The following is a 21,836-nucleotide window of genomic DNA, read 5'->3' on the forward strand; positions in this document are numbered from 1 at the left end:
CCTCAGCCTACACGAGTCCTCTCTCCGTACTGACTCCGTGCTGCAGAATCCCCTAGCCTACGCGAGTCCTCTCTCCGTACTGACTCCGTGCTGCAGAATCCCCCAGCCTACGCGAGTCCTCTCTCCGTACTGACTCTGTGCTGCAGAATCCCTCAGCCTACGCGAGTCCTCTCTCCGTACTGACTCCGTGCTGCAGAATCCCCCAGCCTACACGAGTCCTCTCTCTGTACTGACTCCGTGCTGCAGAATCCCCCAGCCTACACGAGTCCTCTCTCCGTACTGACTCCGTGCTGCAGAATCCCCCAGCCTACGCAAGTCCTCTCTCCGTACTGACTCTGTGCTGCAGAATCCCCCAGCCTACGCGAGTCCTCTCTCCGTACTGACTCCGTGCTGCAGAATCCCTTAGCCTACGCAAGCAAGTCCTTTCCCTTTTAAACACATTGGCCACACATCAATAGAAATAAGCCATGTAACAGTAAGACACATGTATGTTTAGAAAAGTATGCATGTACACTGAGTGACCACTCCATTAGGTATTTATTACACTTAGGCATTTTTTACTTATTGGTCTTCTGCTGCCGTAGCCAATTAAGATTCTATGTGTTTTTTGTTCAGAGTTGCATGCCTGTTGTAACATGACTATTTGAGTTACTTCCTGTCAGCTTGAGCCAGTCTGGCCATTCTCCTGTGACCTCTCTCATTAACAAGGCATTTTCATTGGCCCACAGAACTGCCAGTCACTGGATGGTTTTTGTTTTTCGCACCATTCTCTGTAAACTATAGAGACTGTTGTGCTGTGGACAGGATTGACTGATTTGATATTTGCATTAAAGAGCTGGTGTACAGGTCTATCCATTATCTGTCTGACTGTCCTAACAGGCTATATTAGCCCTCTACACAATCTCGACTGTAATCCTCACTTTTATCCCTGTTGACTTTTCTACATGCTGTTCCTTTATAATTTTATTTTACTTTCTGATGCTCTTTTATGCTTAAATTATATTATTATTCTTTGTTAAGCAATTATTTTATGTTCACACTCATTGTATGCCGGTAGTCATACTTAACAACAAGCACAACTTGCACTGAGTAAATCCCTGCACTGTTTACTGTTTACTGTTTACTTTGTACTTTTGCACCACCACCATTCCACACAATCTACCATAGCACCTTATCATGGTCAATATATCACAGGGCCAGTCCCTACAAGGCTTTTGTAATCACTTCACATGCTCTTTACGTCTTACTTTTCTGTGAGTGATTTTGATCTTTATGTGTGTGAGATATGTGTGCATATGTGTGTATGTATAAGCTGCTGGATGCCTAAAATTTCCCTCGGGATGAATAAAGTATTTATCTATCTATCTATCTATCTATCTATCTATCTATCTATCTATCTATCTATCTATCTAATAAAGTGTATGTATGCATACATGTATGCATGGATGTATTTCCCAATAACTAGTCATACTGTTGTATTTTGTCCAAATGACCAGATTGAGTGTAATAAATGTCCACAGATCCCAGTTAACGCATGACATTATTATTATTGTTATTATTCATAAACATAATGCTCAGACAATCCATGTGATATTTTGGGAGTCAAGCCATTGCAATATTGCAGCAACACTGAGAAGATGTTTGCTGCTGGCTGAGGTATTTCTCTCAGGGAGTAACCTCCTGTCATTTCAGCCTGCTATTCATTTCAGCTATTAATAGACTGGACATCTTCCCATACATCCTTCTCATGTGTCTTTTGCAGACAGTAACACACTCACCAGAGTACAGACATGCACCAGAGTACAGACATGCAGGCAGTAACACACTCACCAGAGTACAGACATGCACCAGAGTATAGACATGCACCAGAGTACAGACATGCACCAGAGTACAGAGATGCAGGCAGTAACACACCAGAGTACAGACATGCACTATAGTACAGACATGCAGGCAGTAACACACTCACCAGAGTACAGACATGTAGGCAGTAACACGCTCACCAGAGTACAGACATGCAGGCAGTAACACACTCACCAGAGTACAGACATGCACCAGAGTACAGACATGCAGGCAGTAACACACTCACCAGAGTACAGACATGCAGGCAGTAACACACTCACTAGAGTACAGACATGCAGGCAGTAAAACACTCACTAGAGTACAGACATGCAGGCAGTAACACACTCACTAGAGTACAGACATGCAGAGAGTAACTCACTCACCAGAGTACAGATATGCAGACAGTTACTCACCAGAGTACAGACATGCAGGCAGTAACTCACCAGAGTACAGACATGCAGACAGTAACTCACTAGAGTACAGACATGCAGGCAGTAAAACACTCACTAGAGTACAGACATGCAGGCAGTAAAACACTCACCAGAGTACAGACATGCAGGCAGTAACTAATTCCCCAGAGTACAGACATGCAGGCAGTAACACACTCACCAGAGTACAGACATGCAGGCAGTAACTCACCAGAGTACAGACATGCAGGCAGTAACTCACCAGAGTACAGACATGCAGACAGTAACTCACTAGAGTACAGACATGCAGGCAGTAAAACACTCACTAGAGTACAGACATGCAGGCAGTAAAACACTCACCAGAGTACAGACATGCAGGCAGTAACTAATTCCCCAGAGTACAGACATGCAGGCAGTAACACACTCACCAGAGTACAGACATGCAGGCAGTAACACACTCACTAGAGTACAGACATGCAGGCAGTAACACACTCACTAGAGTACAGACATGCAGACAGTAACACACTAGAGTACAGACATGCAGACAGTAACACACTTGAGTACAGACATGTAGGCAGTAACACACTCACTAGAGTACAGACATGCAGACAGTAACACACTTGAGTACAGACATGCAGGCAGTAACACACTCACTAGAGTACAGACATGCAGACAGTAACACACTTGAGTACAGACATGCAGGCAGTAACACACTCACTAGAGTACAGACATGCAGGCAGTCACACACTAGAGTACAGACATGTAGGCAGTAACACACTCACTAGAGTACAGACATGTAGGCAGTAACACACTCACTAGAGTACAGACATGCAGGCAGTCACACACTAGAGTACAGACATGCAGACAGTAACACACTCACTAGAGTACAGACATGCAGGCAGTCACACACTAGAGTACAGACATGCAGGCAGTAACACACTCACTAGAGTACAGACATGCAGACAGTAACACACTCACTAGAGTACAGCCATGCAGGCAGTAACACACTCACTAGAGTACAGACATGCAGACAGTAACACACTAGAGTACAGACATGCAGGCAGTAACACACTCACTAGAGTACAGACATGCAGACAGTAACACACTTGAGTACAGACATGCAGGCAGTAACACACACACTAGAGTACAGACATGTAGGCAGTAACACACTCACTAGAGTACAGACATGTAGGCAGTAACACACTCACTAGAGTACAGACATGCAGACAGTAACACACTTGAGTACAGACATGCAGGCAGTAACACACTCACTAGAGTACAGACATGCAGACAGTAACACACTTGAGTACAGACATGCAGGCAGTAACACACTCACTAGAGTACAGACATGTAGGCAGTAACACACTCACTAGAGTACAGACATGCAGACAGTAACACACCAGAGTACAGACATGCAGACAGTAACACACTCACTAGAGTACAGACATGCAGGCAGTAACACACCAGAGTACAGACATGCAGACAGTAACACACTAGAGTACAGACATGCAGGCAGTAACTCACCAGAGTACAGACATGCAGGCAGTAACACACTAGAGTACAGACATGCAGGCAGTAACTCACCAGAGTACAGACATGCAGGCAGTAACACACTTGAGTACAGACATGCAGGCAGTAACACACTCACTAGAGTACAGACATGCAGACAGTCACACACTAGAGTACAGACATGCAGACAGTAACTCACCGGAGTACAGACATGCGGGCAGTAAAAAAATGGAATATGTCTTTTACATCCAATTCTGTAATGTCTAAATGACATTTTATACGCTAATGCGATTCACACTTTTTTGATAATATCATTATGGTTGTTATTTGTTTAATATTGATATTGCAATTAATATACTTTGTATTGGTCATCAAGATGTGCCTATAGCAGGTTAGTCCAACTACCATTTAATGCACATGTACTGGTATGGTAGACAGCTGCAGCACTGCAGCCAGTAGTGCTCATTTTAGGGGGTATTGTTATTGATATGTAGGGAAGCCCTTTTCTAAACAGTTTAGAGTCATTTAGCAGGTGCCTTTAGCTGAGGCAGCTAACAAAAGTGCATTTCAAAGGCCAAACAGACACTACAAGTGCCAGAGTTGGCCATTTACTGTACTGTCCCCTCCAAAAGTATTGGAACAGCAATGCCCTTCCAGGCTTTTACTGCAGCCTCTTTCAGTTGTTTTTTGTTTCAGGGGGTTTTTCCCCTTCAATCTCATCTTCAGGAGGTGAAATGCATGCTCAATTGGGTTAAGATCTGGTGATTGACTTGGCCAGTCTAAACCTTCCACTTTTTCTCTCTAATGAAGTTGTTGTTGTGTTGGCAGTATGTTTTGGGTAATTGTCTTGCTACATGATGAAGTTCCGCCCCAATTAATGTGGACGCATTCCTGTAAGTTGGCAGATAGAATGTTTTTGTAGACTTCTGAATGAATCCTGCTGAGTTATATCATCAATAAAGATTAGTGAGCCCACTCCAGAAGCAGCCATGCAAGCCCAAGCCATGACACTTCCTCCACTGTGCTTCACATATGAGCTGTATGTTTTGGATCATGAGCAGATCCCTTCCTTATCCACCTTGGCCTATCCATCACTTTGGTAGAGGTTAATCTTGGTCTTTGTTCCAGAACCTTTGTGGCTCATCTCTGTACTTCTTGGCGAAGTGTAATCTCGCCTTCCGATTCTTACTACTGATGAGTGGTTTGCATCAGCCTCCATATTGCTTTTCTCCCAAAGATAGCTCTCTGTTCTTCATGTTCATTTATGTTTTCTAACACAAATGCAGTCTTCACAGGCAAAACCAAAGGCTAAAACCAACAGTAGACATTCAGAGCCATTTATTGTCAATCAATTAATCTAACAGGACACATCTGGGCAACAAGAAACACCTGTCACATGTTCCAATGCTTTTGCTCACCTAAAAATTGGATGTTCTGATTCAAAAGTTCTAATTTGATTAACAAATCTAGATAAAAATACCGGGAAATTAAAGTGCTGAAATCTGGATTTGTCATCTCATGTACATATTTTGACCTTAATTGTCTTCAGTTTATAGCAAAAACGAAGGAATTGACCTTGACCTCCTTTTGGAGGGGAATGTAAATGCCACTCCAGAATACATGATTCAAGATAAAAAATAGAAACATTCAGGTGTAGTCTGAAAGAATCAGTTTTCATATGTGTGCTGGAAATAGGCAGTGAATCCTGACTGATTGGGCAGGGCTTTTTTTCTTTACGCTCTTGTAATGATTAAAAGATGCCAACTACTTCCAGCTATAAAAGTAATAAAACTAGGGTCTACAGAACCTGTATCCCAACTGTAACTCATAACCGTCTGTTTATTTGTCTTTCCCCTGTGTGCAGTTATGGGTGTGTCTGTGTAGGTTTGGCAAAGTGTTCATATGCACCTGCCAGTTTGTGTGTGTGTAAATGTATCCATCAGTCTGCGTGTACACATATCTTTCCCATTATTTAACTTGTCTTTGTGCATTTGCAAGTGTGTGGGTGCATGTGTGTGTGTGTGAATGGGTGTGTTTGTGTGTGCGATTGTGTGTATGTGGGTGCATGACTTTTATCCTGAGTAGATATTTCACTGATTTTATTTGGTGTCCTTAGTTAGAAGAATATGGAAAGTGATGTAATATTAAATGCAGTGACCAGAATGACTGGCCATAGCTGGAGTGTGGTGGAGTCATATCCTGGAGTGTATCACTTATGGCACTTAACTCAGAGAGATAAAGGCATGAAGTGCCCAGTGTTTGTTAGTCATAAAAAGGGTTCTTTGGCTTGTCTCCATAGAGGAACCCTTTTCAGTTCTGTGAATGGTAGTGAATGGTCTCAGACAACGAACCATTTTGCCCAACAAAGAACAATTGAACTAGCTAAGGTAGTTCTGTGCTTCAAAGGGCCTTCACTGCAAAACAGGTCCCAAAATGCCTTCCATGAAACATGGCATGTCATAACTGACTCACTCTGACAGAAAAGGCCGAGGCCCTGGACCAATGACATCATTCGGCGAGCCTGCGAGGCGGACCTATCAGTAAAACTTCCTGAACAAAGACATCCTGCAGGCTTCCCTCTTCTCCCCAGGTCTGTCTGTCACGAGGCACTGCTGCTCTGTGCGTGTAGGTGAGCGTATGATGGCTGTGGAGACTTGTTTCTGTTTGACCAGAGATAAAGCAAACACTGTCTGGCGGCACAATGGGCGAATCGCTGCGGTGAAAGAGGCCCTGCTAATCCCTGACTGCATCGCTAGCAAGGTGAAATCTCCGCTGCGCTACATGTCCTTTCCCAGCCAATCACGGCAGGCTTCACCCCCAAGCACTAGAGTATTTAAAGATCAACAGCTCTGCTCAATTGTAACACTACAAGAGCACCGAAAACATAAAAAACGTCACGATTGTTCCACATACTAAGTGTATAGAACTAAACAACAGGCTTTTACACACCCGGGGCCTGCACCACGAAGCAGGATTACTGAGTTAGCTGGATAAATGCACTGTGTAAAACCGGAAACGGCTATTTTTACTTCAGTCCATGTTCCAGATTTGGGAACGTTCTGGGTTTTACACAGCACAGCTATCCAGCCACCTCAGTAATCCTTCATCATACAGCCCAACGGCCCGGAAATTTATTTTCTGGAAAAATACCAATTAATCCACCTGTAATACAATATACAATATTCCCTCTTAGGGAAATCTTCATCCTTTCATCCAAACACTATTCCTGGACTTCATTTCCAAATATGGCACTTGTAGTCAGATGTTATTTTGAGGTTTAGCAGGAGCAGACAGACTCCCTTTGTATTTTGGCTCAGTGGTGCTGTGGTGTACTAGTCAGATGTCAGGACACCTTTTTTCACATTTTGTTTTTGGCAGAAGATCACAACTATAACTAGTAATAAAATAAAATGCAGTTTCCCCATGGCAGATAGTTTCCAATGTGTATTTCTCATCTACGGGGAATGTGGATTCATCTCAAGGTTCAGTCGAGTGTATTTTGCGTGTTTGCGTAAAGGTGAACTATGGTATTGGTGGGTCACAAAATGGAGGGCCTGATTGGGACATCCACAAACAACTCTTTAGTGCTCTTTGTCTCACGTGACCTTTACATGACATCCTGGTAAATTGTACAGCAATATCAAGTAACTTTAGCTGCCACCTGATACATTAATCAACTGTTGATGTGATCTGAGATGCTTTTATATTTCTGAATTATTTCTTTATTATCAGGATAAGCCTGACATGTCCACAGACCTCATAAGCCACTCCACACTCCTATAGGTGCGTCAGGAGTTGTGTAGCATTCTGTTATCACAATGAAGAAGTTTATAATTTCCCTCTGCATGTGAAATATCTGGGAATCCTGTTAAATACTTGTAATTTCAGCACTGATGATCGTGATCTGGTGGTTGGAGACACAGTCTGAGTGTTTTGTGAGAAACAATTTTAGCATTCGGCTGCAGACACACATAGATGCATCAAACAAAGCAGCGATTGTATCTTCACTCTCGCTCACCTGTTGACATGCATTGTAAACTCTCTGAGCAGGACAGTTAAACCAGAGTGGGTATGCCGAAATGCAGCTGAAGCTGTTGTTTGAACACGGTTCAAGCTGTAAAATGGCGTGTTGTTGACAGTACTCACAGCAGAGGCTGGCCGTTTTGCCCTCCTTTGGTTGTGTCATAATAAATGCAGTCTGATGTTTCAGTAATTTAGCCACATGAGCAGCCTTTAGTTGCTCCTTGCTCTGCTCAGATTGGTTTTAGTGATTTAGTGGAATAAGCGATTCCCCTTAAGGCTACAAAATATATTTATACCTGTAATTCATCTAAATTCTTGTGCAAAACCATCATACTGCATGTTCATACACGAGTGCATGTTCATGTGAGCATACTTGGTCTTGTATTGTGTATACTATAGTATACTAGTACTGTCACCCTGTGACTCTTATAGTATACTAGTACTGACACACTGTGACTCTTAAAGTATACTAGTACTGACACACTGTGACTCTTAAAGTATACTAGTACTGACACACTGTGACTCTTATAGTATACTAGTACTGACACACTGTGACTCTTAAAGTATACTAGTACTGACACACTGTGACTCTTATAGTATACTAGTACTGATACCCTGTGACTCTTAAAGTATACTAGTACTGACACACTGTGACTCTTATAGTATACTAGTACTGACACACTGTGACTCTTAAAGTATACTAGTACTGACACACTGTGACTCTTAAAGTATACTAGTACTGACACACTGTGACTCTTATAGTATACTAGTACTGACACACTGTGACTCTTATAGTATACTAGTACTGACACACTGTGACTCTTAAAGTATACTAGTACTGACACACTGTGACTCTTAAAGTATACTAGTACTGACACACTGTGACTCTTAAAGTATACTAGTACTGATACCCTGTGACTCTTAAAGTATACTAGTACTGACACACTGTGACTCTTATAGTATACTAGTACTGACACACTGTGACTCTTATAGTATACTAGTACTGACACACTGTGACTCTTAAAGTATACTAGTACTGACACACTGTGACTCTTATAGTATACTAGTACTGACACACTGTGACTCTTAAAGTATACTAGTACTGACACACTGTGACTCTTATAGTATACTAGTACTGACACACTGTGACTCTTAAAGTATACTAGTACTGACACACAGTGACTCTTATAGTATACTAGTACTGACACACTGTGACTCTTAAAGTATACTAGTACTGACACCCTGTGACTCTTATAGTATACTAGTACTGACACACTGTGACTCTTAAAGTGCACAAAGAGGAGTATTGGTGTTTGAATTCCTGGACAGCAGGATTTGAAGCTCTGTTGTACATTAACTCAATGCAGCAGAAATCTGATGGGGACAATGTCCTATAGGAGGAGCAGTATTGTGAATGTCTTCTACACAAGGATAGTATATCCTTACACAAGAGGAGCAGTAATGTCAGTATACTGGTAAAATATGTATATTTTTGTTGAAATTACTTCACTAATTGGTTTACAGCTCATTTTCAGTTAAAAATCACACAACCATTGCACCAATCTGACAATATTTTATGGCTTAATCCAGCAATCCAACATGACTATTACCCCAGATGTGTTTTTTATGCAAAATGTTTGCCATGTTTCATGCAGACCAGTACCCCCAAGTATGCTTACATACACTATTATATAAATTATGCAATATTATATCACAAATATAATGAGTTAATAAATGTGATTTTTAGGACAGATAATGGCAACAGAGAAGCAGCCGGGGGCACCACGGAGAAGGGGGTGGAGCTTCTCGTCTCTCCGCATCACGCGTGAGTACCCAGAATCCCCCTGCAAGACACATCATAACAGCACATAATATCCTGGATATTTTATCAACCTGGGTTTCAGGTGTAAACATGTTCAACTGACTGTAACTGTGTAGGATTTCTTAAGTGTGTAGGATTTCTATATTTGCGTGGCTTGAAATTTGTGTTTTGTGCTTCGTGATTAACGTGTTGTGTTCAATATTCAGCTCTTACTGTTTTATGTTCAGTGGCTTGTGTTTTGTATTCAGTGATACTTCTTTTTTGTTTAGTGTATTGCATTTGGTGTTGTGTTTAGTGTGCTATATTTCACATCATGGCTTGTATTTCCATTGTTTCTTTTTCAGACAGGCCATTGTGTTTTATGTTTGGTGTTAACCAATTACTATTTTGTGTATTTCACATTATGCCCTGCATCTCCATCTTTTCTTTCCCAGGTAGACCAACAGAAGAGGAAGATGAGGGTTTTGGATTTGTCAGGAGGGGGGCAAGGAGGTTTCTGTCAGTCCATTCTGACCCCCGCAAATGTGAGCCTGCTATACTGCAAAAATTTGATCTGAATGAAATTTGGATACTGGCAGATAGTTTTGTTTATTTTAAGCAAATCTTTCTCAAACATGCTGATTTCTTTCTTATTTTTAAGTATAATTTTTATTTTTAATGTAAGTTTACAGTGTTACAGTTTTACATCTCAACTGGACCTGCAATATTTTTGATTGAGGCAATGAAAGCACCATAAACACCAATCACCAGCTATTGTCCAACACTGTCAGATTCCACATTGTCCATGCAATAATGATTTTTCATATTCCATGCACCATTCCTCCTACACACACACACTCATACCTACACACACACACACACACACATTCACTCACACACTCATACCTACACACAACCTACACACACACACACACCATTCACTCACACACTCATACCTTCACACACACACACACACACACACCATTCACTCACACCCTCATACCTGAGTCTCCAATTAGCCTGCATGACTTCTGACTTTGGGAGGAAACAGAGTACCCAGAGAAAACCCAAGCGAACATGAGGAGAACATGCCAACTCCGCACATAAAGGGTTAAAAAACCTTCTTGCTGGGAGGTGACAGTGCTAACCACTGCATCACAGGGCCACCATAGATGCATGGACACAGTGCAAATATCCCATTGCGACTATGACTCACTTCACTCACTTCACTTCAAATGTACACACTGTCACAATCTGATTCCCTCAGAAATGTATCAGTTTTTAGTTTTTTACAATCACTTTGACTCTAATTTCAGAACCTTGAGGTAATCTTTAAGAACTGTAGACACGAAACTCAAAATTGATCATCAGAATGCACATTTTTAAAACTCTAAATACTTGTTTCAATTGCTTGGATACAATATACATAAACCAAAAATAATTTGATCAGTGAACCATATGGCTTGTTCACAATGACTCAACTTAACTTTCAAAGTATTAGCATTTCAAAATGAAATACACACATTACATTTGAAAATACTGTCTTTTCATTCATTACAATGCATCTAACTACTCAAAATCATAACTAACTGTAACATTACTCTTAAAACATAGTTTTATGGAAACAGATTTATTCAAAGATATGAAAGCACAATTTTTGAACGGGCAAACGGACTGTGCTACAGTGTTGTGTCTACGGTTCTGAAATTGAGCGCAAGCTTGTGAGATTAAGGTCAAAGTGATTGTAAAAAGCTGCAATAACCATAATGAGTGTTTTGTTAACGTGCTGGCCCTGGACGCAGTGACACGGCCTGCGGTCTGTGTAGTGCAGAGTGTGTAGTGCTGACTGTGGCCTACAGGGGGCAGTGCTGCTGGGTCCACAGGGAGGGAGAGCAGTGGTCCGTATGGTTTTCTCTAACTCATCACGCACTTGTAGCTCCTCTGGACAACTGGACGCCTGCACTGTGCCTGTGATAGTAGAGCCACAGAGTGGCTAGCTGCACGTCACATGCTAGTCTATACACCCCCAACCTTAGTCAAAACATGGTGTAAAATGTTGTTGTAGCATCATCTTGTGTGCCACTGCGATAAGGGTGTTCTCTGCCGAATGTCGTGGGAATATTTTGCATATGCAGCATGCTCAGGCAAATGTTGGAGCTATTAGGAAATTCTGTGCCCAGTGGACCGGGAGAGAGAGGAGCAGGAGAGGCCCGGAGCAGCCAGGACCGAGGGAAGAGTTGCGCGTCCGTTCCCTCTGACGTCCACAGAGAAGAAAGGTCAGCTTATACTTTTATTCATCGGTTCATACACACGTTTGCAGCCGAATGAAGAAAAGGCCCTGGTCAGACCTGATCCAAGGCAATAGCCCACATCTGAACATGAATAAGCTCAGTGGCAGTTAGTGAGCTGAAGGAGCTTCGCTTTAATTTCCGATTGATTAGTCAGATCGTTGGCACGCTTGTTATTCAAAGAAAATGGATGAAAACAGGTTGAAATCAATTATTTGTTTAAAGGAAAGTTTTGTGCCCCACCAATTTTCAGTTCACAGACGCCACTGAATAAGATACAACTACAGATCTAGTGCCCCTAGGCAGGGGCAGTCCGTGTGGGCCCCTATAAACCTGTACACCAAAGCAAACTTTTTAGTCCTTTTGACCCTGCCTTGGGGCCCTGAGTAGTCAGTTCCACTATTTCCCAGACCGTCACACCCCTGCCACAGGGCATCTAACATACCACCAGGTGAGCATCCCCTCACCTTTTTACATGGGTGATATGTAAAAAGGTAATGGGTGATTTTCCCATTAAATAAATGAAACAATTTTTAAAATGTGCTTTGTGTTTACTCAGGTTCTAATATTGCGTTGTGTCTAAAGATCTGAGACCATTCAGTGTGACAAATATGCAGTAATGGAGGAAATCAGGAAAGGGGCAAATACGTTTTCTTGGCACTGTATGCCCAGGTAACTGCAGAGCACAGTGTTGATGAGCTAATTACATGTACAGGAAGATTAATGTGAGATTCCTCAGACGTGGGATGTGATGAAATGTACATTGAGAGATTGTTGGCTGCTGCTTATCCATGCTGCCCAACTGTTTTTCCTCTGGTGGAAAAATACACTGTGATTATTAGATTTGTATTTGGACACCTTATTATTAGTCATGTTCTACAAACACTAGAGTTAGAGCAGAAGTTGAATTTGAGGCTTTTCAACTTCATGACTTCCAATTCATGATATCTTAAGAATGTAAATACTTTATTTGTTCAGTGTTGAAACAAATTTAATAATTCCTAATCTGCCGGTTGATTCATAAAAAAACGAGTGTACGGTAAGACATGAACCAAACATGTCCATGTGACTCCAGAGGTCTTGCAGATTAACGGTGGAGCCTTCTAAGAAGCAGAATGAGAACAGTAAATATGTTGTTTATGTTTAATTTATTTAACATTGCATATGTTTATACATTTTAATAAATCTCCGGATATCAAGAGAAAATATCGAAACACATATTGCACAGAAAATTAACTGCTGTCAGCTTGTACTTTTGAGTGACATTGTGCTATTTGACTGTTACTAATTGTGTCGTTAAATATCGTTGTGTGCCCTGTTGATGGTTTCATTGTTAGCACGAGGCGGCGCAAATGTATCTGTGGGTCGGGTGTCGGGAAAAAAACTCGTTTTATAAACCAAGACGTATAATTTCACCGCAGAGTCGCAGTCAGCAAATGACTCATCACGGGCATGTCGTGACCTTATAAACACCAGCACAATCCCCTGCCCCCTCCCGACAGATCCTTGGAATTTTGCTCTGCAGAACATCTGAAGCTTTGGCCGTCACTCATGCTTTGAGGGAAAATATGCATGGTTGCAATATGCACTGTTCAGGAACAAACTAGACAAACTGCAAAAATATGGAAATTATGAATGACGTTCACAAGCCATTTCTCGCCTGTTTGAAATGTTGGGTTGGGTGTGCGTTATGTTTTGCCTGAAGCGGGACAAGTCCCTACCTGACATACAGGTAACCAGGGAACCACCTACCTCGGCAGAGACCATATGGATTCGGACACTTCGTGGCACTGTTGTTTCCGTGAACTAGCACCAATTACAGTCAGTCGTGCGCGCTTCAAAGAAACCTCGATGATATTATCCCATCGTTAAAACGCGCAAAATCAACCGAAGCTCCAAATACAGGAAGTAGAGGACAACATTCGCTGATAATTTTGTGTACATAGGGCTACACGCGAGTGCGCCTGTATTATAACGAGTTCCTTTCGCAGTCAACCTTGAGAGAGCTGTGTGCGGCCCCGGGTGCTCGCGTGGAATATGGGAATTCCATGGATTTAGCTAACTTAAGGATAATTTAATATACGCATCGGACAGGAGTAAACAATAATGAGTAGAGAAAAGTCAAAGGGGGTTAAAGGAACGCTGGTCAGGAATCTTGGACTATCCAACTTTGTGAAAGACACAACGAAGGGTGAGTAGGCTACAGTACTTTTTTATTAAATAATTTCAAACATATTCTGGTGATGTGGGCTTTTAATTGAATAGTTTACATTCAGCTGTGAATCACAGAATGGTTTTTCATCCACATCACAGCAGTGGTTTTAAAAATAGCCACGTTCCTGGTGAGTTTGAGAACCACTATCACTGGATCGTACCTTGTCATCACGAGATGAGCGACAGTTAGTTTGTCAAATGTATTTAATGTGAATTTTAAAAGTAACTGGTCACAGGTTCTTGACATTTTTTCTATAGTTAAACGTTCGGCTCCACACCCAAACGATTTAACGTTACAACGGTTGCATGCAGTCGTAGCCTAAAGCTATCTGTAGATAAGTCAACACATCGGATTGAACGGTACCATCGCGTTTTGAAAGCTATCGCACATTGCTTTTACGTCAGTGTTTAATAACTTAAAGTAACTTATATTAAGTTCACATCAAACCCTGAAATGTTCAGAATGCTGATGTTTATTTTTCGCCTTCGACCACAGTTTGTCTTTTCACCCATCGATGGAACCCTACTGTAATTACACTCCTTCGGTTCGGTGTTTATTGCAATGACTTTAAATTCATTTTCTCCCTGAATAAGCCTAACCTTGAAGGCAGACCTGTTATTTGCAGCAATAGCGTTTCGTAGAATGCGCAACAGGGCAATAGGCAGTAGTTTGGTTATTTTAGTAATGATCAGTTGTGCACACTATACTTACACAGTGTAATGTATGTTTTGTACTTTACATTACCATCTACACCAAGCCCCTAAATACAAATGATGACAGTAATCTGGAAAAAGACAAATTTCTGCGCCACGCATTTTGCAATATGCCCTTTGATTTCATTTATTTATTTTAGCCTGTATGTGTTCTTCAAGGTGACTTACCATGTAGATAAGCTAAATTCCTACCTCCAGCAGTGTGCATGAAATAAAATAAAAGGTCTTAAATCCTTTCAAACACTGAACATGTAGGCTAACGACTGAAACAACCATTTGTACGTTTATCCAACCGTTTAAACTGTGTACATGCAACACCACATACAGTGCAGCGCGTTTTTGTAGAGTGACACAATTTTGTTGTTTTGGCTTTGTAGTAGGGCAATTCAGCATGAGTAATATCAGCATGATAAAATGAACGTACTTACTTCCTAATTAAACATATTATGTCTCAAACAGTCGATTGTAACCATTTTGAAATCTTATAAAATGTTGCCTAACAACAGAAACATGCTTAAAAATGTATTTATTAGTCCATTAGCATTGAAAACGATGCCATTTGAAAACATTAAAAACTATTTCAGATGGTTTTCTCAATGTCAAAAGATTCAGATGACAACAAATGTGTTGAGAAGTAGAAGTAGATGAACAAACAGTGTGCATTTCAGACGTGTCACTGTTGCGTCCATAATGCTGGAATTGCCCAGTACATCGCATTGAATTTCTGATTAAACAATGAAAATCAGAAAGTGCAGATTGTGACTTTTAATTCATCATCTGTGCAGGCATTATAGCCCTTTTCCTAGGTCTTCCCTTCATTTGATGGGAGCTAAAGTAATTGGAAATATGTACATCATCTTAAATGAAGTTTAGGACTGATTTATGTTGCTGATCTTTCCGTTCTATGACTGCATGAAGTCTGGGACCCACAGACATCACCAGACGCTGGGTGTCTTCCCTGGTGATGCTCTGCCAGGCCTGGACTGCAGCCGTGTTCAGCGTCTGTTTGTTTCTAGGGTGGTTTGCCTTCACTCTTTCCTTCAGCATATGTTCAGTTGGATTCAGGATGGGTGTTTGACTTGGCGAAATGTGAATTCCACATGTACAATCAACTCTTGGCCTTTTGATAGCTTTCTTGGGCATGAACTAATGGTACAAAGCCACAAAGTTGGCCAGGAAACAACAAAGCAGCCAATTGTCCAATGACGTTTGCTCCCCTATGTATAAAAAGGTCTGTAATTCCTACCCGTATCACATGGTATGGATGTAGAGTAAATGAATGCTGACAGTGTGCACTTTATTCTAATATTCATTGTTTTATTTAAAAATCATTGTTCCGGAGTACAGAGTACAACACACACTGTGTCATTGTCCACACTGTATTTGTCATTGTGCACTGCACTGTATTCCCTGACAGGTGTTGATGTAAGTAAGCTCCAGGTCTCTATGACCTGGTGATGTTGTGTCCTGTGCTGTATTGTGTCAGTCGTAACATTCCAGTGATAATGCAGTTCAAAGCAGAACCGGTTCATTCTGTGGGAAATCCTATTAGCAGTGAGCGTTAGCATCATTATGGCTGGATTCTTCAAGATGGCTTTGTGTCACCATGGTGACAAGGCCATGAAAGGTTGGAGAGGTTGTTTTTACAAGTGAAAAGAGGCAGTTACATTTTAGTTTGCAGTTGAAAGACAGCAGCTGCTCTCTCGGTGTTGAGCAAATTCGACATTGTGTTATTATTCGAATTATCACTCTCACTTTAATAGGATGTCACATTGAGATTTAAAGCCTCTTTTGTGAGTGAGACCTGGTTGAGCCAGGACAAGCACAGCAAAACAGACTAAAAGACGTAAGGCCTAAAAAGGCAACCTAATACAATGTGCACAATACCAGTTTCACTTTCCCGGCTGTGTGATCTCTGAAGCTGCTGGTATATGTATTCACCGGAGAAGAATGATGAATGGATGTCGATGATGAGCTTCCTCCCACTTTCTCTGGTTCCGGCTTCAGCAGCTGCCAACCCCCCAGTTCACGGGCAGACAACGTACGCCTTATTTTATTGTGTTTGTTTTTTGTTTATGGGACCATGACGACAAGGCTTTTAAAACAAGGTTTGGTTTTCCACGGGCAGTTTACTTTCGCTTCTTTCTAAACTCATCAAGATAAGTGGGTGCTCTTTTGTTGCTGGGCGACAGGGAACAGGGGGCAGTGATCCAGGATGTAGAATGTCAGACAGATAAAGATTAGCTAGTTTCTTAATTTAATGGCTGAGCCTTGTTTCACAATATAGGTAGCGCCAAGACTTGTGTGAAATGGTCCTCATCAAAGCTGTGTTTTTCTGTGTCTGTAGTTTGGTTGGTAGGTAGGTAGGTAGGTAGGTAGAGAGAGAGAGAGAAAGAGAGAGAGAGATATCTGGGTCAAATAAAAACCCACAAATGGAAGAAATACCCACAAATGCATTCCTGGCTCTTCGTAGTTCCCCTTTAACATCACAAACATTTCCTATCAAGGGTGGACTGTGGTAAGACAGGTATAGTGGTGTACATGGCTGAAAGGAACCGTTACCTCTGGGGACAGTTTGTTGAGGAACCACAGAGAATTAGCATCACTGTAGGGCTGGTTTCTCATTGGTTGAACCCATGCCTAGCGAAGCCTTTATAAGGCTGAGAAATAAGAAAAAACTGACTTACAGATACAAACATTTTGGAACACACAGTAATTAAGAAAGAAATCATTGGTGTATGTTTGGGATCGTTGCCTTGCTGTGGGATGAAGTACTGTCCAATGAGTTTGGAGGAATTTGATTGAACTTTAGCTGATACGATGCTTCTTTATATTCAGAATTAATTCGGCTGTTACTATCAGCAGTTACATTATCAATGAAGGCAAGTTAGCCTGCACCTTTAACAGCCATACATGTCCAAACTATAACACCCCTACCATGTTTCCCAGAGGAGGGTACATAGCTCAGGCAGTAAGAGCAGTCGTCTGGCAGTCGGAGGGTTGCCGGTTCGATCCCCCGCCCGGGCTGTGTCGTAGTGTCCCTGAGCAAGACACCTAACCCCTAAAATGCTCCTGACAAGCTGGTCGGCGCCTTTGGATAAAGGCGCTATATAAATGCCTACCATTTAGGAGGGAGGGTGCTTTGGATCTTGGGCAGTTCCTTTTAGCCTCTACACTTCGCTCCTGCAATCACTCTGACCAAGTAAACTTGGTCTCGTTTGCTCAAATGTCCTTTTCCAGAACTCTGCAGGCTCTTTTAGGTACTACTTAACAAACAGTTACCTGACCATTATGTCTATGCAGCAAATTAGTGGTTTGTATCATGCAGTGTAGCCTCTGTAGATCTGTTTGTAAAGTCTTCTGCAGACAGTAGTCACTGACACATCCACGCCTGCCTCCTGAAGAATGTTTTGGATCTGTCAGACAGTTGTTTGGGTTATTTTCTTTATAATGGCGAGAATTTGTTGATCATCAATTGTACAGTCCTTCCTTGGTCTACCAGCCTAAGACTATTGTTTGGACTATTGTTTCTCAGCCTCATAATGGCTTCCTTTACTGTCTTTATGTTGACAAAGGGCAATAACAGACTCCAAAAGTAATAAAAAAAAAAAAAGTAAAAGAAGTAAAAAAAAGGGACGTAATTACTATACAAATCACCTGATATGGATGTAAATACCCTCAATTAAAGGTGGTATGATGCACTTTAACCTCACATTCTCTGTTTCATTTCAAATCCAATGTGCTGATGTACGGAGCCAAAGTAACAGAAATGGCACCATTGTCCAAATATTTACAACCTCACTGTAAGTGACTGAAGCACTTCACTTTTCACACTGCACAGTGCTAGTGATTATTGCTGCTGGTCCATGCGGTGTCACATTTATCATGTAGTAAAATGCTATTCAAAATGGTGTCCAAATGGGTAGTAATTCATGCTGCTTACCACCATGTCCCCACAAGCAAGCATCTGGCAGTTGAAACCATCACCATGCACACAGGAAATGGGTTAGGAACACCACCATGCACACAGGAAATGGGTTAGGAACACCACCATGCACACAGGAAATGGGTTAGGAACACCACCATGCACACAGGAAATGGGTTAGGAACACCACCATGCACGCAGGAAATGGGTTAGGCAATGGGAAGGAGCTGCAGGCTGCTGATGTGACACCTGGTAGCAGAGGAAACTGAGGACAGTGAGAAATGCGAAGGAGGTGCAAAGTGCACTTCTGCCCATGATGACACACTCTTTTCTTCTTCTGCGTTTTGTGTGCTGTCGTCAAGCACTTGGGCTCCTCGGGAAGGCGCGTAGCCACTTCTTGTCTGCTGAACTGTGCTGCCATTGGCTGCGCCAGATACACTACTGGGGAAGGCCCTCCCTCCCTGTGTATTCGTCACGGCGATGCACGGCCAACCTTTTGAAACAGCTGGTAACTGGTTGAGCAGCTACCAGCTCAGACAAGCTACCAGCACTAGCTAGTTGATCAGCTCATACCAGCTAGACCAGCTTTATGGCCAGCTTGGCTATGCTGGTTGGCCAGCTCATAACTCAGCTAGACCAGCTTACGACCTTAACCAGCTTGAAAATTTAGCTGGACGCAAATTAAATAATAAATATTGTTGAGCACACAAAAAATTACAACCTTAAAGTAGCCTATATACACAGACAAAACACACATTGACACATGCACACATTCACACACATACATGACACACATTCACACATACACACATTCACACATATCATTGTTCTCAGTGTGTCAAACCCATGACATCGTTGTTATCAGTGCCTCAAACACATGACATTGTTGTTATCAGTGCCTCAAACCCATGACATCGTTGTTATCAGTGCCTCAAAACCATGACATCATTGTTATCAGCGCCTCAAACCCATGACATTATTGTTCTCAGTGTGTCAAGCCCATGACATCATTGTTGTCAGTGCCTCAAACCCATGACATCGTTGTTTTCAGTGTGTCAAGCCCATGACATCATAGAGTTTTGCTGAGGGTCTTTAGAAAGTTGCCATGGTCTGATGGTGTGGGTCCAGTTAGCAGCTCAGTTGGGAAAAACACGCATGGATTACATGGATTTCTGCTGCTTCAGTAGGAGTGTAGTGTATGCTCAGAAGCAGAGACGTGCCGACTTGGGCTGTTTTAATGATTGAATACGCGTGAAAGTGGAACTAGAGCCGGAGGAATGTGAGACAGTACCAATGCCGCTTCTGCTTACAGAAGCTTAAAAGGGCCGGATTGTCCTAGAACACGTAGCATAGTGCCTGTTTTACCTTGTTAAACTGCTTTAATCTGGAATGTCTTGAGTGGAGTATAGAAGTATAGTATAGAAGTGTAATCATTTGAAGTGAATAACTATGATAAGTTTCCTAATGACTGAAAATGAGTGCTGCGTGTTTGCTCATCAAAGCACGGCCTTTGAGCATCGAGAACGGCTGGCTCTCCACCCTCCCTTTTACTTGGGTGTCATCTGTGAAGCCGGTCTGGCCCATCAGTAGCACTGATTGTTCAGTTCATTACCCTGGGGAAAAGAAAACGAGGGCTGGATTTGGATTTGAAGGCCAGATTTGATTGTCCCTGCACTACACTGTCTAACAGCGGACACTGCTGAAGGCGACTGCATGAGTTAGACTGAACCTGCCGAGACCCAGGAACAGACTGTCTATTCAGCAGTGCATCCATAGTGACTAGGCCTGTGTAGGTAGCATGGAATCTAATGTTAGCTTACAGCAGGGGTCTCAAACTCAGTGCCATGGAGGGCTGTGTGTATGCTGGTTTTTATTCCAGCCTCAGATGACATAATTTGCTGAATTATGGCTGTAAATTTGCACATATTGTGTTGTCTAAATAATAACTGTTGCTTATATTCTGTTCTTTATTGAAGTTAAATGCATATGGCTGAATGAGCAATTGGACTCAATTGAGGTAGCATTAATTGTTTGGAATGAAAACCTGCATACAGACAGCCGTTCGTGACAGGAAGGGCCCCTTTGAGGCCACTGTCTTGCGGTGACAGGAAGAGGAAGTGGAAACATCTTGGGAGGGAAAGGTCCTTTGCTGGAAAGCGTAAAAGCCTTGTTCCTCTAACCCATTCACTAGGAGTAAATGCTGTACCCCTTTGGGAAGCCACACTGACTGTGTGAATGGCTGGCCTTCTATGTGTGTGTTTCTTTGGACTGTGAGGGGTTAGTTTTCAGGCATGGCATGTCATGTTCCTGAAGCACTGGCTGTTAAATGCAGGACAGTAACAAGCATGTATAGTTGGCTTTGTATAGCGCCTTTATCCAAAGCGCTTTACAATTTATGCTTCTCATTCACCCGTTCATACACACACTCACACACACAGCGATTGGCTGTCATGCAAAACACCAACCAGCTCGTCAGGAGCATTTGGGGGTTACGTGTCTTGCTCAGGGACACTTCGACACACCCAGGATGGGGTTGAACCGGCAACTCTCGACTGCGAGACTGCGACTGCTCTTACCTCCTGAGCCAATGTCGCATAAAAGCATGCAGCCATGGTCAAGAGGTTCAGCAGTTTTTCAGACTAAATGTCTGAATGGGGAAGAAATGTGATATAAGTGACTTTAATAAGAATATTTGGCTGTGTAATTCGTTTTTTGTGTATCAGTTTCCAATTTTCTCATAAATTAGACAGAAAGCTGTAGAAAAATGTGACATTTGAATATCCAACGTTTATGGATATTCAGCGGTCAGTTTAGTTTCCTTCCATGTGGGCTGCAGTTTAAGAGATACTGAGTGCAGTGCTCTTCATGCTGTATACTTCAGGGCCCTCTTCATTAACATCCATTCTTTAAATCAGGGCTGCCCAATCATGTGCCCAGAAGGGCTGGGAGTATGTAGGTTTGCATTCCAACCAATCAAGATGCCTGCTGATTTCACTCAAGGTCCCAAATTCTGGGGAATTATATTTCCCTTGCTATGTGGAAGTCGAAGGTGCTATAAAGTCGGAGGTGGCTATAAAAACACTGTGAAAGTGTCAAAACGCACAGTCCCCAAATAA

At 42.1% G+C, this 21,836-nt stretch overlaps 1 protein-coding gene across 1 annotated transcript in view; it reads left to right on the top strand.

Annotated features, from left to right (window-relative positions):
- The window catches only part of LOC133138356 (DENN domain-containing protein 2D-like), a 56,202-nt gene that overhangs the window by 6,763 nt on the left and 27,603 nt on the right, over positions 1–21,836 (top strand). Inside the window, 3 exon segments of the mRNA XM_061257009.1 lie at positions 9,531–9,603; positions 10,035–10,124; positions 11,760–11,855. Coding sequence (XP_061112993.1) covers positions 9,534–9,603; positions 10,035–10,124; positions 11,760–11,855 — 256 coding nt within the window. The 5' untranslated portion in view covers positions 9,531–9,533.

This window comes from Conger conger, chromosome 10, assembly GCF_963514075.1.
Source record: "Conger conger chromosome 10, fConCon1.1, whole genome shotgun sequence".
Lineage (NCBI taxonomy): Eukaryota > Metazoa > Chordata > Actinopteri > Anguilliformes > Congridae > Conger > Conger conger.